The 25,442-nt window shown below is 44.2% G+C and overlaps 1 protein-coding gene across 1 annotated transcript in view; it reads left to right on the forward strand.

Annotated features, from left to right (window-relative positions):
- Positions 1-440: 440 nt before the first annotated feature.
- The window catches only part of LOC113407598 (SH3 and multiple ankyrin repeat domains protein 3-like), a 153,289-nt gene continuing 128,287 nt past the window's right edge, over positions 441-25,442 (forward strand). Inside the window, exons 1-4 of the mRNA XM_026656391.1 lie at positions 441-489; positions 924-1,018; positions 10,312-10,515; positions 20,567-20,638. Coding sequence (XP_026512176.1) covers positions 441-489; positions 924-1,018; positions 10,312-10,515; positions 20,567-20,638 — 420 coding nt within the window. The remainder of the gene's footprint in view (positions 490-923; positions 1,019-10,311; positions 10,516-20,566; positions 20,639-25,442) is intronic.

Here is a 25,442-nt window from a genome sequence, read left to right on the forward strand (position 1 = left end):
TCCCACCTACCCCCTATTCCCCCAAGGCCATCACCTCACCTTACAATGTGCATCTTCTCCAGGGTCCAGGCACCTGCGCGGCTCCACTAATTAGGTGGGTGGCCCTTCATTCTCTTGTGTGCGGCCGCCCAGGCGCGAACCTTAGAAGGAACTATCCACGGACCACCTGAATGGAGCTTGCGGACCACTGGAACAGTTTGAGAAGCTCTGTTCTATAGAGAGTTTGATGGATGGGTTGTGTTGTTTGAAGCTGTGGTGAAAATCTATGATGGAGTTTAGGTCATCTGTCCAGAGAATGAAAATATTACCAATGTAGTTCAAATATATCATTGGTTTGTGGTGCATTTGTCTAGACTTTCTTCCTTGAGGTGGCCTGTGAAGCAGTTAGCATATTGGAGAGTCATTCTAGTACCCATGGCTGTTCCCGTGGTTTGGACAAAATGTTTGTTGTTGTTGTTGTTGTGGGTGAGGATGAAGTGGATGAGTCTGGTAATGTGTTTGGGGTGGCTGTCGGAGTGTTATTCATTGTCTTGTAGATATATGAGGCAGAGAGCAATGCCAGCGTGGGAAGGGATGCTGGTGTGTAATGAAGTGACACCCATGGCAGCAGAGAGGGGGTTCTGAAGGAGATTGTTGATGGTGTCGAGCTTCTGGAGGAAGTCAGTTGTAACCTGGAGGAAACTGTCCCCTTGCACAATGAATGGTTTGAGGAGGATTGCTGTGAGTGCTTTATTCCTTAAAGAAGTGATCGGTGGCCGGACAGGGTGGGCCTGCCTGGTGGGAAGCATTAAAAGGTACCTGGGTGGGTTCATGGGGGATGAGGTTGCAGAGTTTATCTTGGAGTTGATCTTGGGGAAGGATTTGATCATATCTTTAAATTACTTTGTGAATTGTGGTGCAGGTAGTCTTTGATTTTTTTGTAGGAGGTGATGTTGGAGAGTTGCTGGTTGGCCTTGTTGACATAGTCATCATGGACAAGGGCACCCCCTTCGTCTGGTGGTTGGATTTCAAGGACTGTGTATCTATCTTCTCGTCAGTGGAGAGGTTGTGGTGGATGTGAGGTTTGTTAAGGATTTCATAGTCGGGTGGTTTTTTTTTTTGTCCTGAAGAAATCGATGTAATAATCAACTATGTGGTTTCTTCCACTGGGGGTGGGGGAGTGTCCAGTCAGATGATTCTTTATGACTGTCAGTGGGAATGTGGTAGTTGTGGGCGGTGTTGTCTTTGTTGTGGAAGAATTCTTTGAGTCAGTAAATAATTCTTCTAGTTCTCCACATATTCATGTGGTATCGGTTCTGTGATGGGGCAGAAGTTGAGTCCCTTGGAGAGGACAGGTAATTCAGCTCTGATTAGGGGTAGTCTTGATGGGTTGATATTGATGTTGTGTAGTGAGTATGTGTTGGGTCCTGGTGTCATGGTTTCCCCTGGAGGTGGTGTTCTGTGATTGTGGAGTTGTTGTTGTAGTTGTAATTGGTTCCACTTTTTGTTTTTGTGTCGGATGGCTGTCATTAGGTTTTTTTCAGATAGACAAGGTGAGTGAGGTAATATCTTCTATTGGACCAACTTCTGTTGGTGCTGGAGACAAGCTTTTGAGCTTACACAGAGCTCTTCTTCAGGTCTGGAAAAGGTAACCAGGGTATCACAGCTAAATACAAGGTGGAAAGATTGTTATGGATACGGGGTTAACATGTATTGCAAGAAACCACTTAAAATGAAATGGGCAATTGACATCTCTGCATCACAGGAGGTGTTTGTCAGTGTAAATTCAATAGTGATCAGATTTGTGGACGATAGTGCAGTTGGAGCAGGAACAAACACACAGGTGAGGAGAATCAAACTACAAAGTGAGCTAGAGAGAGAGAACATGAGCTTATAGTGGGGTGGTTTCAGTGTTGATAAAATGAAAGAAAGAGGAAGTAGTCCAAATACAAAATGGGAGGTTGTTAGTAAGCAGCAACACTCACTGCAATAAAGCAAATGTGTTTTCATCTTTCCCCACAGTAATGTCCTAACATTAATTTTTCATATAACCAAGCATTAGAGTTGCTACAGGGAAAGTGGAATTGAGGTTGAGAGATGAGGTGTCCCCAAGAGGGTCTCAGCCTGCAATAAGGAAGTTTGAGAACTATGGCTGCAGATGTCTACAGAATTTCTCTGTTAATAATGTTGTCAGCTGTGTTTTGTTTTTAACTTACTGGATTGTAATTACCAGGATTGCTCTTCTTTAAAAAAATATTGGTACCATATTTGCTATTACTAAACCTTTGGTATCTCCCAGTTCTCTGACTTTTCAAAAATAATTGTCAGTGTTCAGTAAGTATGCTGGCTAATTCTAGTGAAACTTCAGAATGAATGTCTGCTGGGCCATATGATCTGTCCACATTTTCAAGTATTCTTGAGTGTGCTGTTTGGCCTCAGTTGAGCAAAACTCTGAACACACTGAAGTCAGTGGGATTTAAGCACATGTTTATGTGTTTCTCTGCGACAAGGTGATGTCATGGTTATGGAACTAGCCTAGGACTTGGGAAACCTGGCTTCAATTCCCTGCTGCACTGCAGAGTTCCTATGTGATCTTGGGCAAAAAAGGGTGGGATCCATAAAGTACTTAGTCTCAGTCCCATTTTCAGTCACCCCACTGCGACCCACAAAACTCCTGCTTGTGCCTAACCCTGTAGGCGCCAAAACTCACCTGGACCCCAAGTTTTTGCAGTAAAAGTTTCCTATGTTTCAACCTCGGAGCACATGCACTTCTGCCTCACTCTGGGTGCCTCGGTGCCTACCTCCTGCCTGAGCCCCAGAAAGCTCCATTAATGGGGAGAAGACAGGAACTTCTTTGCTTAAATTGCATGTGGGGCCTGCTCCTAATGCCACACAAGAACAGCTGGGAGGCCGGCGGGACCTCCCTCATAACCCTTAGCTCAGGGGTTAGAGCACTCACTTGGGATGTGGGAGACTACTAGTTCAAATCCTCCCTCAGCCCGATGAGGAGAAGGGATAGAACAGGGCCCTGCTGCCTCTCAGGTAAGTGCCCTAAGCATTGGGCTAGAGAATAGCCTGCTATGGGTCTCCTCAATCTCTCAGACCAAAGTTCTTCCACTTTAATTATTTAACGGAATAATTCAAGAGTAGTTGGGCCAGGGAAAGAGTAAGACTGACTCTAGTGGTTAGGGCTCTCTGTGAGGGGGTGGAGCTTAGCACACGCCTCCTCCCCCACCAGCATCTCCCACTGGCTACATTAGGCAGTTCCCCGCCTAGCGTACTGGCTTTGTGCAATGCGTTGCAAGGCACTGTCTCTCCTCATTCATTGTATGAGAGCCTAGGTGCCTAATTTAGGTTTGTGCTCTCCTAGGTGCCTAAAAATGCAATGCCGAAGTCCCTTTGGTGGATCAGGGACTTAGGCTGTCAGACACACATCCACAAAGCTATTGATGCTCCTGACTTCCATTGAAATCAGTGGTGGTTAGCTGCCTAAGTACCTTTGTGGGTCTGTGCCTCCGTGCCTCCATTCCCACTCTACAGAATTGGGATGATACTCATAGAATCATAGAATATCAGGGTTGGAAGGGACCTCAGGAGGTCATCTAGTCCAATCCCCTGCTCAAAGCAGGGCCAATACCAACTAAATGATCCCAGCCAGGGCTTTGTCAAGCCGGGCCTCAAAAACCTCTAAGGATGGAGATTCCAGCACCTCCCTAGGTAACCCATTCCAGTGCTTCACCACCCTCCTAGTGAAATAGTTTTTCCTAATATCCAACCTAGACCTCCCCCACTGCAACTTGAGACCATTGCTTCTTGTTCTGTCATCTGCCACCACTGAGAACAGCCTCGCTCCATCTTCTTTGGAGCCCCCCTTCAGGTAGTTGATGGCTGCTATCAAATCCCCCCTCACCCTTCTCTTCTGCAGACTAAATAACCCCAGTTCCCTCAGCCTCTCCTCGTAAGTCATGTGCCCCAGACCCCTAATCGTTTTTGTTGCCCTCCCTAGACTCGCTCCAATTTGTTCACATCCCTTCTGTAGTGGGGGGACCAAAACTGGACACAGTACTCCAGGTGTGGCCTCACCAGTGTCGAATAGAGGGGAATAATCACTTCCCTGGATCTGCTGGCAAAGCTCCTACTAATACAGCCCAATATGCCGTTGGCCTTCTTGGCAACAAGGGCACACTGTTGACTCATATCCAGCTTCTTGCCCACTGTAATCCCCAGGTCCTTTTCTGCAGAACTGCTGCCTAGCCACTCAGTCCCCAGCCTGTAGCAGTGCATGGGATTTTTCCTTCCTAAGTGCAGGACTCTCCTTGTTGAACCTCATCAGATTTCTTTTGGCCCAATCCTCCATTTTGTCTAGGTCACTCTGGACCCTATCCCTACCCTCTAGCATATCTACCTCTCCCCGCAGCTTAGTGTCATCTGTGAACTTGCTGAGCGTGCAATTCATCCCATCATTCAGATTCTTAATAAAGATGTTGAACAAAACTGGCCCCAGGACCGACCCTTGGGGCACTCCGCTTGATACCGGCTGCCAACTAGACATTGAGCCATTGATCACTACCTGTTGAGCCCGACAATCTAGCCAGCTTTCTATCCACCTTATAGTCCATTCATCCAATCCATACTTTTTTAACTTGCTGGCAAGAATACTGTGGGAGACTGTATCAAAAGCTTTGCTAAAGTCAAGATATATCACATCCACCGCTTTCCCCATATCCACAGAGCCAGTTATGTCATCATAGAAGGCAATCAGGTTGGTCAGGCATGACTTGCCCTTGGTGAATCCATGTTGACTGTTCCTGATCACCTTCCTCTCCTCCAAGTGCTTCAAAACGGATTCCTTGAGGACCTGCTGCATGATTTTGCCAGGGACTGAAGTGAGGCTGACCGATCTGTAGTTCCCTGGGTTCTCTTTCTTCCCTTTTTAAAATATGGGCACTATATTAGCCTTTTTCCAATCGTCCGGGAGTGTTGTGAAGATAAAACACATTAAAAATTGTGAAGTGCTTTGAGATCCACTGATGAAAAGCACTATACAAGAGCTAGGTATTATTGTTGTTATAATCAGAGCCTTTATGACTGTATTTACAAGGTCTTCGTTACTTGCTAATTGTCCAATCATTTTTCATGTTAAAATCTGTATAAATCTTAAAAAGCAGTTCAGTAACAGAATGTTTTAAAAATATTCAGCATTCATTTCACCTACCATTTATTTATGTTCCAATTTTCTTTTTCCTGTTTCTTTGCCCCCATTTCCCCTCTCTTTGTTATTGGTAAGAACCTCTTCTTATTACTCTTATAGCCTTTGGCAGGATTGACTCATTCTGCTTTATTGCTGTCCTTATCTCCCCCCTGCAATATATCAAAGTTAACCATAGATTTAAAACTGATTAAGCTTTTCATGGTCAGTGACCATTTTTATACCTGAGAAGCACAACTCCATGGGTACATCAGAGAGTTGCAGTTTTTATCCAATACAATTGCCCATTTTTAGCCCACTACATTTCCCAACGTTCTTAGTGCCAGGGCACATTCAGTCCATCCCTTTCCTTTAACTGTTGTGTTTAGGGTCCAAGGTTACTAGCTTGAAGTTGCCACCAAAGTCATTGCATCATGGCCAGGGATCCTAGAAATCCGTTTGCCATGGAAAAATGTGGAATTTGCATTTTTACAGAGAATCTTTAGGTTTTACATTTTGTGAAAAAATAAAAACATATACAGCGGAATCCTGTTTATCCAAGCCTCCATTATCCGCCTCTCCATGTTAACCGAACGACCAGCAGAGGTTGGGCTGTGAGCCCCAGGCGTCTGGTGGTTTTGGTTAATATGGAGAGCCAGATAAAGGAGGCTCGGATAAATGGGGTTCTGCTGTATATCAATAAAACATTGTGTTCAACTGATACTTATATGTATTGTGGTTAGGGAAACTAAAGTTGAGCGTTTTGTTATAATCATGGAAAAACAAGGATTTTTATGTTTTTTTTATTAGAGAATTTAGTTTTTGTTAATCTCAGAAAACTAGGATCCCTGATCATGACCTAGCCCTGCATACTCTGTAGCTAGTTTGACTTGCATTCTGTGGCAGGCTCTTTGATTCTACAGCAGTCCAGAGCAACAGACTGGAAATTGTGTGGCAGCTTCAAAACAAATTTAAAATGGAATTTCTTCGTTAAGTGGTTGTAGATGTGTATTCCACTCAGGTGTTTGTGTCAGACGCACTGAGAGCTGGAGACTTTCTTCCTGCAGCAGTATCCTCTAGGGCAGCGCACACATCCTGCGCCTCCTTGTGGCCTCTTCAGAGGCTATATAAGGGCAACAATGCCCCACCCCTACTCAGTTCCTTCTTACTGCCAGTGGCCTAAGTCTGGTCTCCCCATGTGGTTCTGTCTTCACAGTTCGTTTCCTGTGTCACAGCTACTTGGTGATTTTTTGTAGTGTAAGTAGTTAGTAGAAGTTAGTACCAGTAGTGTAGTGTGGATTTAGTTGGTTTTAGTAGGTTATGCAGTGTTTTTATCTAATTCTTTTTTGAACCCTGTTATACTTTTGGACTTCACAACATCTCCTGGCAATGAGTTCCAAAGGTTAGCTGTGTGTTGTGTGAAAAAGTACTTTCTTATGTTTGCTTTAAACTTAATGCCCGTTAATTTTATTTGGTGACCCCTGGTTCTTGTGTTAGGTGAAGGAGTAAATAACACTCCCTTATTCACCTTTTCAACACCATTCACGGTTTTATAGACCTCTATCATATCCTCCCCTTAGTCATCTCTTTTCTAAGCTGACTGGTCACAGTCTGTTTAATCTCTCCTCATATGGAAGCTGTTCCATACCCCTAATAATTTTCATTGCCCTTCTCTGTACCTTCACCAATTCTATCTTTTTTTTGAGATGGGTGACCAGAACTGCATGCATTAGTCAAGATGTGGGCGTACCACGGATTTATATAGTGGCATTATGATATTTACTGTCTTATTATCTATCCATTTCCTAGTGGTTCCTAACATTGTTAGCTTTTTTGACTGCTGCTGTATATTGAGTAGATGTTTTCAGAGAACTATCTATGATGACTCTAAAATCTCTTTCTTGAGTGCTAATTTAGACCCCATCATTTTGTCTGTATGGTTGCGATTATGTTTTCCTGTGTGCATTATTTTGCAGTTACCAACATTGAATTTCATCTGCCATTTTCTTGCCCGGTCGCCCAGTTTTGAGAAATCCCCTTGTAACTCTTTGTAGTCTGCTTTGGACTTAACTATTTTGAGTAATTTTGTATCATCTGCAAACTTTGCCACCAGTTTACCCTTTTTTCCAAACCCTTTATGAATATGTTAAACAGCACTGATTCCAGTATAGATCATCGGGGGACCTCATTATTTGCCTCTCTCCATTGTGTAAACTACCATTTATTCCTACTCTTTGTTTTCTGTCTTTTAACCACATACTGATCCATGAGAGGATTTTCCCTCTCATCTCATGACTGCCTACTTTGCTTAAGAGCCTTTAGTGAGGGATCTTGTCAAAGACTTTCTGAAAGTCCTAGTACACTATATAGACTGGATCGCCCGTGTCCATCTGTTTGTTGAACCCCTCAAAGAATTCTAATAGATTGGTGAGGGATGATTTACCTTTACAAAAGCTGTGTTGACTCTTTCCCATCAAATTGTGTTAATCTATGTGTCTGATAATTCTGTTCTTTATTATAGTTTCAACCGATTTGCCTGGTACTGAAGTTAGGCTTACTGGTCTGTAATTGCCTGAATCGCCTCTGGAGCCTTTTAAAAAAATCTACATTACATTACTAACACGGCTGCTACTCTGAAACCTACATTACATTAGCTATCGTCCAGTCATCTAGTACAAGAGACCTGTTTAAGCAGTAGGTCACATATCACAATTAGTTGTTGTGCAAACCTCCCCCATTGACACCTGAATCTGGGACAGTTCCTCAGATTTGTCACCTAAAAAGAATGGCTCAGGTGTGGGATCTTCCTCAGATCCTCTGCAGTGAAGACTGATGCAAAGAATTCATTTAGTTTTTGCACAATGGCCTTGTTTTCCTTGAGTGCACCTTTAGCACCCCGATCATCCAGTGGCCACACTGATTGTTTGCAGGCTTCCTGCTTCTGATGTACTTAAAATAAATTTCCTGTTAGTTTTTTTGTCTTTTGTTGGTTGCTCTTCATTCTTTTTTGTCCTGCCTAATTATGCTTTTATGCTTGACTTGCCAGAGTTTATGCTCCTTTCTATTTTCCTTTGTAGGATTTCACTTCCAATTTTTAAAGGATGCCTTTTTGCCTCCAACTTCCTCTTTTACTCTGTTGTTTAGCCATGGTTTCATTTTTTCAGTCCTCTTTCTATTTTTTTTATTTGGGTTATGGCACTCCTGGAACCCCATATTTACCACGGGCATATAATTATGATATGTTTCATACAAAGCATGCTGTGTAAGGTATCATATAAAAAGTCATGATCTGCTGAAACTCGTTGTTCTGTCCAAATGTGTATATCATTAGTGTGTATCAAGTTATTTTTGCTGTGTGGTTGTTACTGAAATATGTTGTAAGTTTGCTAGTGGCATACAAAGAAAGCAAACCACTCAAAGGAGGGTACTCAGGACAGAGTGTACTCAATGACCATTAACAAGCAGGGGAATTGTAATCAGGGGATTTACAATTAAAGGACAGTTGCGGAAGCACCCACACTCGGGGGATTGCTCAACTGGGCAATTCAGGGAAGCCCTCCAGGACCTGCCAAAACAAGTGTCTTCTAGGCACAGGGACTATGGATATAGAAGAGGGAACAGTGGCTGCATGGCTTGGCCTCACTCCCTCCACAACTCAACACCTGGAAACATGTCTGGAAGGGGGAAGGTGATCCAGGGTTGGAGGAGAATTCCAGCCTGTGTACTGAAGATCTGTAACCTTCTTGTACTATCAGAGTGAGGCGCTGCTTGATTCAAATCCTGTTTAGTTTATAGAGTTTAGATTGTGCACATACTTTTATTTTCTTTGGTAACCATCTCTATCCTTTATGCCTAAATCTGTCTTTCTGTAGTTAATAAACCTGTTTTATGGTTTACCTAAAACAGTGTGTTTTGGTTGAAGTGCTTGAGAAATCTGCTGAGGAACAAGAGCTGGTGCATTTCCTCTCCACGTTGAGGGAGGGGTGACTGGGTTATAAACGTATGCTGGTCAGGCTTCTGACCAGGGAAGGACGGTACAGTCCCGGGAACCAAAGATGGGGAGCTGGGGGAATTGCTGGAGCCTCTCTATTGTTAGTTCATGAGTGGCTGGGATGTCTGTGTGAATGCAGGACCTATCAGAGGTTTGCAGCTTGTCACGGCATCGCTTGGTGAGAGGGAGCACAGGTTGGAGGGACAGAGGGCTTAGCAGTACCCCAGTTCCAGGTTGCACCCCAGGAAGGCCCCTCACAGTTAGTTCGAGCCTTGTGTTTTTAAATCATCTCCATGTAGTTTGCAGGCATTTCACTCTTGTGACTGTTCCTTTTAATTTCCATTTAACAAGCCTCTTCATTTGTGTAGTTCCCCTTTATGAAGATAAAAGCTGCTGTGGTGAGTTTCTTTGGTATTTTCTCCCCTTCAAGGATGTTAAATGTAGTTCTGTTATGCTCTCTATTACTGTTCAGTTCAGCTATATTCATCTCTTGGACCAGATCCTGTGCACCATGTAGGACTAAATAAAGAACTGCCTCTCCCCTTGTGGGTTCCAGGACTAGCTGCTCCAAAAAGCAGTCATAAATGGTGTCTAGAAATGTTATGTAGAGCTCTGCCTCCTTTTTCAAGGCCTTTCTTCCCAATGGTTAAAGACCTTTCTGGGTTCCTTCATTGTCCCTAATTGAGCAGTCTACAGCCTTGCAAAATCATTTGTCTCTGTTTATATTTGTGAGATCTTTCTACTTTTGGATATCCAGTAGAGCCTCTGCACCCTTCCACGGGGATATTTAAGCTGAATAATGGAGAAAACTTCCTGACAGTGAATTGTATGGTATTAGACCATGGAATACTCTCCTGGACATCCCATTACTTGAAACATTTATTTGCAGACAGGATAAAACCCTGTAGATTAGATCGTAGAGAATGATTCTGCGCTGGCATCACAGGAGATAGAGAAGATAGGACCTAATGGATCTTATCCTCCCTAATTTCTGCAGATTATCTATTTCCACTTACTCACTGCCATGAAAAAGGTTATAGATTTCCTGTTCTAAGCTGTTCCATGGCCTCACCACTGTTGTTCTTGGATGTGGTTATGGAATTACAGAAATGCTGGGTTGCCATCCCCTAATCACTCTCTCTTTTCTCCATAGAAATGTATGCGGCTAAATCCTGATGTTCCTGTCTGGGTCTCCAAACAGCGCATTCTCTGTACCTTGAACCACAGCCTGAAGGATGTTCTGAACTATGGGCTCTTCCAGCCAGCCTTCAATGGCAGGGCTGGAAAGTTCCTGGACGAGGAGCGACTGCTGAGGGAATACCCTCTGAATCCAGACACTCCTGTCCCCTACCTGGAGGTATCTATCTGCCTTTTTATCTGACTTATATGGTCTCCATCATGGTAATGTCTGAGTGCCTCAGAAGTACTAAAAAAGAGTAAGAAAAATCTCTTTTTTGTTGCCAGTGGAAGTGAAAACATGACTGTACCATAATAATTTGGGGGGGTGAGTGTGTTTGCTTGTGTGAAGAAGTTACGGAGGGCAGCTGAGTCACAGAAATGAGCCTGACATTTAGTTCTCAATGTGCCGAGCCTCCTGGTCATTGTTTGTCTTTGGCAATGGGCTCCACAGCGTTGGTCCTGCTCATGTAAAAGTTCTGTCCCTTTTGATCAACAGCATCAAGTGGAGCGTAGCTGTTGTTGAAAGCCAAAGTCACAGTGGGAGAGGGAGTTTGTCAGGTAGCTAGGGACTGTCTCCCGGAGAACTGGGAATATCAGAACAGAGACCTTGAATTCGATGTTGTATTCAATATGCGTCCATTGCAGAGACATCTTCGTAACACTCTCCTTTCCTGCACCTCAGTTTAACTCTTTGCTGAAACACAGATCAGAGTTCTATCACTTCAGGACTTTTCAGAAAGCATTACACAGTTAACCCTTACAGACTGTTACATACGTAACCCTGAACATAGCTTTTAATAACAGTTCCCTGTCAGCTGCAGCGAGAAAAGGCAACGCAACTTCTTAGTAAACACTTCATACACAGAAAAACATTTAAATCAGTATTTGGAATGCTAAATAGCTTTTATCTAAAAGCTATTATTTAGTAAATCCACCAGTCTTCCTTAGACAGACTTTCACCACTTAGCTGTTAAATATATTTCAATATAAGGTTTCAAAATAATTTACATATGTTAGCACACATGCATAATCACATCCCCTATCTTCTTTCAGAGATAATTTCTCAGTTTCTGTCATATGGCCATAATATGCAGCGTGTGGCACCTGGATTCTTCAGACCTTGCGCAGAATAGCAGCTTCTGAGTTATTCTCCAAACACTTCAGAGCCTTGTCAATAAACAAAAGTCTGGGATTCGAACAGGGAGCAGCATTCCAGCCCTTGGGTTAATAGCTGACGTGGTCTACTCAGTTTCTGGTGAGATCAGAAATCTGTAGGCTGTAGCCAAAGTTATACAGGTATTGGGATCAGCATATAAAATATCCCTTTCCTGGCTTTCCCCATAAACTAAGCTGAGACAGATAAAGATTTACAACCCCTCATGTTGCTGAATCTGCCCCTGTTCTTTCTTTATCTGAGACAAAATCCTAATTTCTTCTTCCAATGTCTGTCTGTGGATCCCACTCATGGTGCGCATGCGCCGCTTGCACAGGATTATGGAATGTATTCACCAGCAATGTCCACGAGGGGTTGTGCATGCACCCTGCACACCCTCGTCCTTCCCTCCCAATGGCAGAAAGGCAAAGCGACTCCAACCGCCACTCTGAGCACCCCTTGGCAGAGACTCAGAACAACCTCAGTCTCTCATAAGAGTTAGTTTACTGTAGTTTCTGTAGTTATTAGTTTGTTTCATAGTGTTTCATTTTGAGCCAGCTGGCAAAAAAAAAAAAAAAGTATTTTCTGTAGATATAATTTAGTAGTTAGGATACCTGGTGCCTGAACCCATATCTCCACATTTCAAGACTTGTCCTTCATGTTGGAGGGGTAATTCCCCTTACTGACTGACATATTGCTTAGGAGAGAGTCATATTCCCTCTAAGTGTGCAATTTCTAACAGATTAAAAAAATACACGCAAAAGGCCAGGGAATCTTGGCTAAAACTTTACCGCCTGGAATAATCTGTGGGCATGATCAGACGCAGAAGTGGTTCAGAAGGAAGAAGTTCGAGATTAGATACTTCCCTAAAAACTCATGCAGTTAGTGTTCAGCCACTATTACCACTCCTGGATTGAATGGGTCAAAGAGAGCTCCCTCCTCCTCCAAGAGCTTGTAAATGGCACCACAGACACTGTTGCCACATTCCATGATCTGTGCTAGCCGCAGGAGAAAGGAGATTACCTCTAATTTTGCCTCTTGTTTGGCCACTGTTTTCCTTCTCTGGTACCAAGCGAAAGGAAACCACAGAGCCATAGGTCTATGGACATGGCTAAGTCGGCACAATGCAGCTGGCCCTGCAAAAGTAATTGTACTCGGCACAGGAACAACACTGAGCTAAGAAGGCAGCCACTGATTTGTTGGTGGTACCTATGACTTTGGCCCCTCCAGCTAAATCTGCAGCACTGAGAGCTCTTTTGACACAACTCTTTGAATGCCAGCACGCTCACTGTGAGCTCGTTTGCTGTAGATTCATTTAGCATGGGCTCAGTCAGTGCTGACACGCTCACCAGTCACTGGCTCATTCAACACTGTCCTAGATTTCTGTGGTGTTGAGACCTCCTGTACCTGCAAGACCTATTGAAATATCATTACTACCTAGGCAGTGTCGCGAGTTACTCTGGAACTGAAGTCTCCTCTGGTAGATGTCACCTTTTATTTACTGTCTGTGTACCAGGGCCACAGGTACCAGGTTTTGTTGTTGTTGTTGTTCTGTCAGTTTACAGAAAGGTCCATGAGTTCACCTCAGGTGTCGGGATCCCCCAAGTATATCTCCTCTGGAAGTTTTCTTGTCCTCCTCTCTGTCTCCTATTTGCAGTAGAAACCCTTCCCCCAGCCTGGCTCAATTCTCTGTGGGCCAGTCCAGGGATATAGAACAGCATAGGAAGTATTCTTGCTATTTTTCATACAGCGGTCATGTTCCTCAGCCTCCCCATGCTCCTTGGATGCCTCCTTCTTGGCCTGATATGTCATGTCTGTATGGATTCCAGACCTGGCTATTTGGCCATATTAGTTTCATTTTCAGGGACAATTTCCATTACCTACTCCAAGGTCCAGAGACAAATCTCCTAAACCTGAGTTGCCAAAGTCTCTCACTCACCTGCAGGGGAAATCATTCAGGAAGAGCAGCATCAGATGAATGAAGAAGATGATATAGAGCCATCAGGAAGACCCATCCGCACCTCCTCTTTTTTCATCATTCTCATCAGATGAGGCTATGACTCCTTCTGTCCCTGCTACCATAGATGACTTTAATGCATTTCAGGAGTTGCTTAAGAGAGTGGCTGGAACCTTCTAGTTTTCTCTGGAGATGGCACAAGAAAAGGCATATAAACTATTTCCTATTGTGCAGCCTACATACCAGAGTATGGCAGTATTGCCAATCCAGGAGGGAATTTTAGATCTGTGGGCTATTCCAGCTTCAATCTCTGCCACATCAAAGCATGTGAATTGGAGACATGAAGTTCCATCAAAGGGTTTTGAATTTTTGTTTTTTTTACTTGCTGTCATCCGTAGTAGTAACTGCAGCCAAGGAAAGATCCAAGCAGTCAGTGAAATATAGGCTGGAGTATAAAACCCCCCAAAATTGGGTCTTTGGGGGAGAAAAATCTACTCCTTTGCTAGCCTGCAGGTCAGGATAGACCATGATTAGACCATGTTGGCCAGATAGGATGTATCTGCAGTGGGATTACACCAGAGAACCATAAAGAGGTGTTCAGCTCCATTTGTACAGAGGGTCAGTTAGTTACCAGGACTTTCTCACAAGCTGTTTTGATGCTGTAGACATGGGAGTGACAATGAGAAGAGCTTCATGGTTCTTCGAGTGGTTGCAGATGTGCACTCCACTCAGGTGTGCGTTCGCCCAGCGTGGCAAATCTGGAGAACTTTGCTTAGCAGTACCCATTGGGGTGGTGACGTGCCCTCTGGCCCTTGTAGCCTTTCCCATGGCACTGCCCCGATCCCTGTCACTTCCCTTTCACCACTTGTGATCTGAGTCGGAGCTTTTCTTGGGGTTCTACTGCATGATTACTGATGACAACGGTGAGATTGCCTGTGAGCTTTTGTAAATAGTTAATGAGTTGTACTTATTTAGTTAGTTCAATAGTTAGTTACTGTTTACTGTATTACTGGGTGCTATGCCCTCACCAGGTTTTAAGCACTCTCCTTTATGTGGGATGGGTCTTCTTAGAACTGGAATTCCCCAAGTGGACATGTTCGCCTCCAACAGGAACAAGAAATGTCACATTTTCTGTTCCTGAGGGGGAAAAAAGCCTGGCATCCATAGCAAATGCTTTCATGATTCCCTGATCAAATCACCAAATCTACGCTTTTCCCCCTTGCGTTTTTGTTCTCAGTGTGTTGTAGAAAATGAGACAGGACAATGCTCGGATCATCCCAGTAGCTCCAGCCTGGCCTCACCAAGTCTGGTACTCAGACATATTGCTTCTCTCCAACCAGTGATTCATAACTCTACCTAGCCAGGCAGACATAATCTCCCAGAGTTCCGGCCTAATTCTTCACCCAGGCCCTGCTTGGATGGTTTGGATGCTATGTGGACGTCATCAGTAGAGAGTAGCTGATCATTGGAAATTCAAGATCTCTTGTTACAGAGTAGAAAACCCTTCACTAGGAGAACCTACATGGCCAAATGGAAATATTTTTCCATCTGGTCATCCTCACATGGCCATGCTCCGTTACAAGCTTCTACATTTATGATTCTAGACTATTTACTGTCTTGGAAGCAATCGGGATTGTCCATTAATTCAATCAAGGTTCACTTAGCAGCAATTTCGGCCTTCTATCCACCATTACAGGGAGCCTTAGTATTTTTGCATCAGATGGTTCATGATGTATAAATGGTCCTATAAGGAATCTATAAGGAAAATTGCTGCACCATGGGATTTGAACATGGTACTCTCATCCCTTACAGATCTTGAACCAATGTCATCTTGCTTATTGCCTCATTTGTCAGTGAAAACAGCAATCATTTCAGCACATAGAATGAGAGATTCAGGCTCTGATGGCAACCCTCCATATACAATATTTCATGCAGATAGGGTAACAATGAGACCTCGCCCTAAATTTATTCTGAGAGTGATGTCGGATTTCTGTATTAGTTATTAAATCCATTTGCCAATGTTTTTTCCAAGGCCTCATTTATCTGTGGGAGGGACGAAGCTACACACCTTGGGTTTTAAAAGGGCACTTCGGTATTATCTTCACAGGACAAGACATATGTGTAAATCACCTAGGCTGTTTATATAATTTGTTATTAGATCCAAAGCGAAGGCTGTTTCAGCACAAAGACTCTAAATGGGTTTCTGACTGTATTAGAACAGCCTGTGCCATTGATAAGCTGAGCCCTCTACATCATAGTAGAACTCGTTCTACCAGAGGCCAGGTTGCTTCAGCAGCCTGCCATGGTCTTCCGCTTATACATTCACTCAAAATTATTCTCTGGTGGCAGCTTCTAGCTCAGATGCCCCATGTGGTAGGGTGGTGCCACCAAGTGTTCAAATGAACTCCTACCTTCCATCCTGTGTAGCAGTCAGCTGCTGGCTAATTGCCATGAGCGGGATCCATGCATACAGATATGCGAAGAAAACATGGTTACTTACTGTACAGTAACTCTGATTCTTTAAGATGCTCTGCACATGCGGATCCCATGAGCCGCCCTCTTTTCCCGCAGCTCGGAATTTAACATATGAATTCTGGATGCTGAAGGAACTGAGTGCTGGTTGGGGTCACTCCATCTTTTGTGTCCTCGGGAGGGGAAGAGCAAGGGTGTGCAGGGTGCATTTGCCACCCCAATGGGTGCTGCTGGTGAGAACATTCCAAACTCCTGTGCATAGGGCATGTGCACCATGACTAGGATGGACAGAACATCTTGAAGAAACACAGTTACTGTCAGGTAAGCTAACTTCTGTAAAAGATGGTTACCAATAGCTAAATGTAAACTCCATAAGTTGTATACCCTCCAGGGCTGACAGAATTTCCCCTCCTGGCTCTCCCTGTAGAACCATAAAACACACTGCAGTGGACCATAAATTATCCTGAGAGCTTCCCTTGATTTTTTCCTTCCTCTGAAGCAGCTGATGCTGGCTGCTGTCACAGGTGGGATTCTGAATTAGATGAGCCATAAGTCTGATCCAGTCTGGCAATTCCTATATCCTATACCTGTACTAGCCAGGGATTGAACCTAGATCAGTTCCACCCATTACTTTAGCAGGGGTCTCTGTTTTCTGGGGATAGAGTACAGGCCTTCTTGTTTACTATCTAAAGGGCTCTGTCCATTGGGGATCAAACTGAGCCTTACTTCTCAAAGGAGTTAATGTTGAACAATATTTACTAGGGATAAATATTTTAAAATCAGCAGGTCTGGCTAACTTGTATTCAAGAGACCTAAAAAAGTTGACTGAAGAGCTCTCTGGCTCGCTGATGTTAATTTTTAATAAATCTTGGATTCTGGGGAAATTCCAGAAGACTGGAAGAGTGCTAATGTTGTGCCAATATTCAAAAAGGGCAAGTGGGATGACCCAAGTAACTATAGGACGGTTAGCGTGACATTAATCCTGGGCAAAATAATGGGAAATCTGATATGGGAGTCAATTGATAAAGGGAGTGTAGTTAATGCCAGTCAACATGGTTTTATGGAAAATAAATCTTGTCAAACAAATGTGATTTCATTCTTTGAGATTACAAGTCTGGTTGATAAAGGTAACTGTGTAGATGTAATATACTTAGACTTACATAAAGTGTTTGACTTAGTACCGCATGACATTCTGATTTAAAATTAGCCCAATACAGTATAAACAGAGCACACATTACATGGATTCAGATCTGGCTAAGCAGTATCTCAAAATGTAGTTTTCAGTGGAGAATCATCATCGTATAGAGGTGCGATGTTCTGCGGGGATCAGTAGTAGGCCTGCTGCTATTCAGTATTTTCATCAGGGATCTGGAGGTAATTATAAAATCACTGCTGATACAATTTGCAGATGACCCAAAGAGGGCAGAGTAGCAAATAATGATAAGGACAAGGTAGTCAAACAAAGTGATTAGGATTGTTTGGTAAACTGGGCCCATTAAAAAATGTATTTTAGAACAGCCAAATCCTAAATTGCACTTCTAGGAAAAAGGAATTCAGGCCACATCTGCAGAATGGGGGACTGTAACCTGGAAAGTCATGACACTGAAAAGGATTTAGGGGTCATAGCAGACAAGCAAATGAACAAGAGCTCCCATTGCAAAACTGTGGCAAAAAGGGCTACTGTGATTCTGGGATGTATGAACAGAGGAATAGTGAGTAGGAGTAGGGAGGGATTTTATCCATAGATATGGCACAGGTGAGATTGATACTGGGATCATCGTGGATAGTTATCTGAAAACATCTGCTCCATGTGCTGCAGCAGCGAAAAAAGCTAGCAGAATGTTAGGAACCATTAGGAAAGGGATAGATAATAAGACAGAAAATATCATAATACCACTATATAAATCCATGATAAATTCACACCTTGAATACTGCATGTAGTTCTGGTCCTGCCCTCTTAAAAAAGATATATTGGAATTGAAAAAGATGTGGAGAAGGGAAACAAAAATTATTAGGAGTACGGAACAGCTTCCATGTGAGGAGAGATTAAAAAGACTGGGATTGTTCAGCTTCAAAATGAGACAACTAAGGTGGAATATGATAAAGGTCTATAAAATCATAACTGGTGTGGAGAAAGTGAATAGGGAAGTGTTATTTACCCCTTCACATAACCTGAGAATTAGGGTTCACCCAATGAAATTAATAGATAGAAGATTTAAAACAAACAAAAGGAAGTACTTCTTCACAGAACGCACAGTCAGCTGGTGGAACTCATTGCCATGGAATGTTGTGAAGAGCAAAAATATAACAGGGTTCAAGAAAGAATTAGGTAAGTTCATGGAGGACAGGTCCATCAGTGGCTATTAGCCAATATGGTCATGGATACAGCCCCATGCTCCAAGTGTCCCTAAATCTCTGACTTCCAGAAGCTGGGACTGGACGATGGGGTGGATCACTCGATAAATTGCCCTGTTCTGTTCATTCCCTCTGAAGTGTCTGGCACTGGCCACTGTTGGAAGACAGGACACTGGGCTAGGTGGACCTTCGGTCTGACCCAGTATGGCCATTTTTATGTTCTGGTGTTCACCCTTTAAGAAGGTTGTTGAAAAACAAGTGGGTGCAGAAAAGAGCTACAAAAATTATTCAAGTGCTGGAAAAAATGACTTACAGTGAGAGACTCAAAAGAGCTCTGTCTGATTAGCTTATTAAAATGAAGATTGAGAGGTGACTTGATTACAGTGTCTAAGTACCTTTATGGGGAGAAAATACCAGGTGCTAAAGGACTCTTTAATCTAGTGTAGAAAGGCAGAACCAGTGCCTGGAAGCTGAAGCCAGACAAATTCAAATTGGAAATAAGGCACAGATTTTCAACAGTGTGAGTGATTAACCACTGGTACAAACAATCAAGGGAAGTGCTGGATGTTCCATCTCTTTATGTCTTCAGATCCAAACTGGATGCCTTTCTGGAAAAGATGCTTTAGCCAAATGCAAGTTATTGGGCTCAGTACAATGTTAACTGGAAAAATTCTATGGCCTGTCATGTAGAGGGAGGCAGACTAGATCCTCTGATGGTCCTTTCAAGACCTAAAATCTGTATTAAACAAAGGCTGTTTAACCTGTGAAATGATGTGAGATCTAGAATAATAGAATCATAGAAGTGCAGGGCTGGAAGGGACCTTGAGAACTCATCTAGTCCTGCACCCTGCGCTGAGGCAGGACCAAGTAAACCTAGACCTTCCCTGACAGTTGTTTGTCTAATAACTTGTTCGTAAAAACCTCCAATGACGGGGATTCCACAACCTCCCTGGGAAGCCTATTCCAGTACTTAATCACCCTTATAGTTAGAAAGTTTTTCCTAACAGCTAACCTAAATCTTATTTGCTATAGATTAAGCCCATTGCTTCTTGTTTGACCTTCAGTGGACATGGAGAACAGTTGATCACCATCTTCCCATTGCTGTCCTGAGTGGCTACACTGAAGTGCTATAGCGGTGCAGCTGCAATGGTTTAAGTGTAAACGTAGCCTAAACATGCACAGTTTTCATTAAACCTTTCCTCATAGAGCAGGTTTGCTAAACCTTTAGTCATTTGTGTTGCTCTCCTCTGGACTCTCTCCAATTTGTCCACATCTTTCTTAAAGTGCGGCGCCCACAGCTGGACACAGTACTCCAGCTGAGGCCTCACCGTGCTGCAGAGATCAGGACGATTACCTCCTGTGTCTTAGGTAATGTCTACTACATGAGCTAGGAGTGTGGTGTCCCCTGCTCAGGTACATATGCTCGGAGTAGCTCGATGAGACCGATCGTGAATATAAATAGCAGTGTAGCCATGGCAGCACAGGCAGTGGCAGCAGTGACATGACTGAGCTGTACCTAGTACCTACCCACCAATTTCAGGCAGGTTTGTACTTGGCACAGCTCAGCCATGCTTCGCTGATGCTGACTGTGCTACCGCAGCTACACTGCTATGTATACTTGTGCGAGCTCTCACTGAACTACTGCAAGTGTGTGCACAAGAGCAGGGGAATTACACCCCTAACTTGTTGTGTAGACATAGCTTTACATACAAGGCTCCTGTTAATATGCACAAGAATATTAGCCTTTTTTGCAACTGCATTACAACGTTGGCTCCTATTCAGTTTGTGATCCATTTTAACCCCCAGACCCTTTTCAACAGTACTGCCGCCTAGGCAGTCCTTCCCCATTTTGTATTTGTGCATTTGATTTTTTCCTTCCTACGTGAAGTACTTTGCACTTGTCTTTATTGAATTTCATCTTGTTGATTTCAGACCAGTTCTCCAATTTGTCAAGGTCATTTTGAATTCTAATCCTGTCCTCCAAAGTGCTTGCAACCCCGCCCAGGTTGGTGTCCTCACAAATTTTATAAGCATATTCTCCACTCCATTATTCAAATCATTAATGAAAATATTGACTAGCACTGGGCCCAGGATTGACCCATGTGGGACCCCACTAGATGTGTTCCCCCACTTTGACAGCAAACCATTCATAACTACTCTTTGAGTACAGTCTTTAAGCCAGTTTTGCCCCCACTGTATAGTAATTGCATCAAGACCACATTCCCCTGTATTGCCTTTGGCTTTTGTTCAGCTTTTGTGTCTAACCACCTTCCCTTCCCTTCTCCTCTCCAGTTTCGGTACAAGAGGCGTGTGTACACCCAGAGTCTGCTGGATGACAAGCAGTTTGCCAAGCTCCACACAAAGGTAAGACTGGCATTTAGCCTCAGGGAGCTCGAAGTCTGTATAGCATAATCTGTATTGACAGCCTATCCAGATAAGTCATAGTCTGTCAGAGAGAATCTCGCTGGGAAAGAGAGTGTCAGAGAAAAAGAGATCTGTGTACATTCCAGACTTCCCCCTTTGCCAGATCTCAAATTCCCCCCTAAAAATGTGTGTTGATTGCCAAGGGCTGGGTTGTGTTACTTAGTGATCTGAGCTGAAGGCCCCCCCATGGAACTGTGGCTGGAAGCCCACCGTGGTGACATTGAACTGGTTCCATACTCTCAGCAATCAGTTGTGCAGCTGGATTGAGTTCTGAGGGAGAGGTCAGGGCTAAGCCTCTCTGGGATGGTGAGGCTGGGAGAAACACATGATGGGCCAGCTGAAGAGCTGCTTTATTCGCAGATATTGATGAGTCACTGAATACCAGTACAGCACAATGCCATACATTGACAAGCATCCTTCCTCTCCCCTGACAGACACTGCAGGGCTTCTCTTCCTCACATACAGAAACAGTATTGCACTGCCTTGTCCACAGGCTTTAACCCATGTGTGTATCTGGACAGGAGCGTCGGATTTCTTTGGGCAGGTCTTCACTACGGGGGGGGGGGGTCGATTTAAGATACGCAAATTCAGCTACGCGAATAGCGTAGCTGAATTCGACGTATCGCAGCCGACTTACCCCGCTGTAAGGACGGTGGCAAAATCGACCTCCGCGGCTTCCCGTTGACGGCGCTTACTCCCACCTCCGCTGGTGGAGTAAGAGCGTCGATTCGGGGATCAATTGTCGCGTCCCGACGAGACGCGATAATTCAGTCCCCAAGAGGTCGATTTCTACCCGCCGATTCAGGCGGGTAGTGTAGACCTAGCCTTTGGGGACTAGTCATCTGGCTTGAACTAAGTTCAGAGTGAAGACCACTTTAGTAAAAAGAGCAAAATAATTTTTTGTGGCTGTTTCCTGGAAGGGAATGTACTTTCCAAGTCCTCCACTTCCCAAGTACACTGCAGATGGGTGGTGTGTGTGTGAGAGAGAGTGAGTTCAGACATTACACTGGGAAGAACTTTTTTTTTTAGGAACCTAGCTGAAACTCGCATATCCTTTTCTCCATAGTTCTTCACAATTCAGACTGAGCAGCTGGGGATCAGGAGATGGTAGCACAGTCATGCCCTTTCAGCTATGGCCAGTCTGTCTGCCATGTGGTAGTGGTACAAAAATGGTGCTGGAGAGTGACCCAGCACTGGCCATGTCTTATCTGAATGCAGTGACATGGTGCTCTTCCTATTCCCAGGAAGCTGGGGCATGATTCTGTGACTTGCTTTCCACTATAAGAAACTCAAGGTACGATAGTAGAGAAGACTAGGGCTTCTTCAGGATTTCCCCAGGATCAGGCCCTCACTCCCTGGGCTGGGATACCCCTCTTGTCACCAGCAAGCAGGGACTCTCACCCACCAGAGCTGGGGGATTCAAATATTACTGACAGGTATAGACACCCCTTCTTTCCCCCAAGCCTGATCCTCCCCCCCAGGCCAAGGTATCCTTAATTGTTGTTGATTTGTATAGTGGTAGTCCATAGAGGGCCAATCAGGATCGGGCCCAGTTGTGCTGGATGCTGCACAAGGACTTAGAAAGACAGGATTTCCTGTTTTGAAGAGCTTAGGGTTTAATTGAAAGCAAGATGCAATCAGCAAGTATGAGAAACAATGGATGATAAAAGAGGAATGAGGACGAGACTTCCTGTCCCACAGCTCCAAAGGTTAGCTGTGTACATAGCTTGCTTGATGGTTCCAACACATTTGAAAGTATTAAAAAATATAAATAAACAAATAGTGTGAGCTACTCCTGACTCCCTGCAGTCTGGCCATCAATAAGGGCTGATTTCTTATAAGAGTCACAGGAGAAGAGGGACTTAAGGAGGAGAGAGTAGTGGCTTTATGGAGAAGCTCATGATGGGTGTTCTTCCCCACATGCCATCATTTGACTCTGACCTGCTTGGATGGGGACCCCTCGTATCTACCCTCAGGCATAGACTCTGACCTACTCAAACTGGGGCTGCCTTGAGCCGTCTCCAGGCACTGTCTCTTCAGCTGCCAGTCACTCTTGCAGAGTGAAATGGAAAGTGTATTATTAGTGCAGTGTGGAGTTTCCTTCAGACACATGCCATTTGTCCCTGTTTCTTCCTCAGTGCTCATGGCAGTGCTGGAGTCTGTTTGACCTTCAGCTTTAGGCTTCCTGAGTTCAACTCCTGGCACAATTCCTTGGGGCAGTGCTGGGATGTTGGGATCTTTGATGCTGCTGACTTATGCTGCTGGGCAGAGGGGCAGAAAAGGGTCAATTGGTCTATAAAACAGCAGCAGCTGAATGAGAGGAACTCTGAGCAGATCCTAAGCAGAAAGAGAGAAAACAATCTCCCCAAAAGGCTTGTCCTTCCAGATGGGACCCTCTATCCTGGGAAGAGGGAATTACAGGCCCTTCCGTTAGCCTTCGCAGGATTGCTGCAACATGGGACTAACTGTGTCTGTGGAGTGACACAAGGGAGAGATTTTGTGCAGTGAGTAGCATGATGTTTGACACAAGAACCTCTGTGCAATGGACACGAGTGTCCCGCACTCTCCTAGTGGCAAGGAGTTCAAGTCACTATTGCATGGCACTAGTGGACTATGCAGCTTGAGGGCCATGTTTTCAGAAAGGCGGGGGCTAAGGACTAGTGTATGGTGGGGGGACATCTGAGCTTGTGTGCAATGTGCTGCCCCCAAAGATGTGTGGGGAAGTATATAGGCACTTTGCAGACAAAGCTCTATTAAAAATAATCCCTTTGTGTTGGGTCTTCTTTTGTTCCCCAAACTGTATTGAATCTGTCCCTTAGTATGCAGACAGGGCAGTGCAATGAGAAGCTGAGCCTCCAGTCCCACCTGATTTCTGTGGGGAAGATGCTGACTTGTGCATTTAATTTAGTTAGCTTTTTCCTGTGTATGTGTGTTGCATCCACTGATGTGTCGCTCCGAGGTCGTGAGGATCAGGCAGCAAAATAGAAGCCCATATCCAGCAGCCAACCGGAGAGACTGTTCCCTGTGAGGGACAGAGAAATAGAGTGGCAAAGAGAGAGGGGGAGGCTGTCACACAGCAAGACAAAAGTGTGTGTGTGACACGCACGCCTGCTGCTCATTTGAAGAGAACACGGTCCTGAAAGCCAGCGCTGGTGTAACTTGTACCCTTGGCACAGAGTGCTGCTGCTTTACTTGGAGAGAATGAGATTGTGGAATGCATGTGTTTGCAAGCTCCACATCCCAGTTTGGAGCCTGCTCTGGCCTGAAACAGGGACTGAGAGACCGGAGTGAGAAAGGAGAGGGGCAGAGTGAGGGACATGGGCTCCTCCCTAGGAAGAAAACTGACTGAACAGAAAGACAAAAGGCAAACTTCGGGGGCTAGCAGGTCCAGAGTGAAGAGCAAGGTACCCTCTGCTTCCATCCTCGTCTCCTATTCCGTTCTTACAATTACAGCCCTAGGCATCTCTCTGTGAGTAGGGTCGTGGTGTGTTGGTGCCAGGACGGCCGTCACGCGCTGTGGCACTGTGGCTGATGGATGTGATGGATCTCACAGGAGCATTGGATTTGGGTGAGAGGTTTTGTGTTTGAGAAACACTTTTTGTGGAATATCTCTGAGACAGTCTGAGGGCAGAGTTTATTTCTCTGTGGTGTGACCATTGGTATGTAGTTGGCTTACATTTCTAAGCAAACTGGTGTGTATATTTATACTCCTTCCTTTGTGTGGGTTGGAGCATCAGTTTTGAGGCTATTTCCCTTGGGAAAATGGATGCACATAGCTGATTTCTTTTGGGCACAGTATATAGTGTACAGCTCTCTCAGGACGATGACATGAAAACAGGATTGATTCTACTTGGTTTGTGGTGCTGTGGGATCTCGTGGTGCTGTGGTGCATAGCATATTTCTAGAGGCAGTTGTTTTGAATACTATAAGAGATTTGTCCATTTGCTCAGCAGAGTACAAGAGACTATATCTCGGTGGCCAGCCGCATTTGGCGTTACAGAGTGAGGGAGGTGGGAGGGAAAGGAAAGGAAGATCCTTGTACTCTGTACCTTCCCTGCGTTCTGACCATATCTGTGTTTGTGGCTGTGATTCTCTCATGGCAGTGATGGTTAGGATATCTCTGGAGGCGGTACTGAAATTTGGCATTCTCTCTTCAACAAAGCTATTATGGCTATTGGTTGGGGTGTCAAGGATTTTCCCTTTTGTGGCCATACAGACTGGTGACATTTTGGTGCTGCTTAGTTTTGTTTAAAAATCTGCCTTCTGTATGCTCATCACTTTTTCATAAATGACCCAGGTTTGGGCTGAATTGTCTCATGACTCAGTCTTGCCAACTCTGCAATTTTATTTTTATAATTATTTTTATTGCTAGTCCTTACATTTTTTTAAAGACCCAGCTCCCAGATCCATGTGATTGTGTGAGAATATCAGCTTCCATTTCAGAATAAAGCAAATTTTAGTCCTTGTGGTTGCAGAGAAAAGCCTGAAAATGTGAACCGTAGTATTCAGAAACCAGAAGACAAATGAAAAGAACATAGTTAATTTTTTTTTAATCTCATGATGTAAGCCAATCTCTTGGTTTTGGGGGCTTGATTCATGCCCCCAAAAGCTTGATGTTGGTAATATTGAACTGTGACCTTGTAGCATTCTGTTTGTGAGTTATCAGCATGTTGTGCAAGAAGCCACTATACAGGCAGAAAGAACAGGAGTACTTGTGGCACCTTAGAGACTAACAAATTTATTA

The sequence above is a fragment of the Terrapene carolina genome, unplaced genomic scaffold, assembly GCF_002925995.2.
Source record: "Terrapene carolina triunguis isolate 2854851 unplaced genomic scaffold, T_m_triunguis-2.0 Scaffold230, whole genome shotgun sequence".
NCBI classification, from domain to species: Eukaryota; Metazoa; Chordata; order Testudines; family Emydidae; genus Terrapene; species Terrapene triunguis.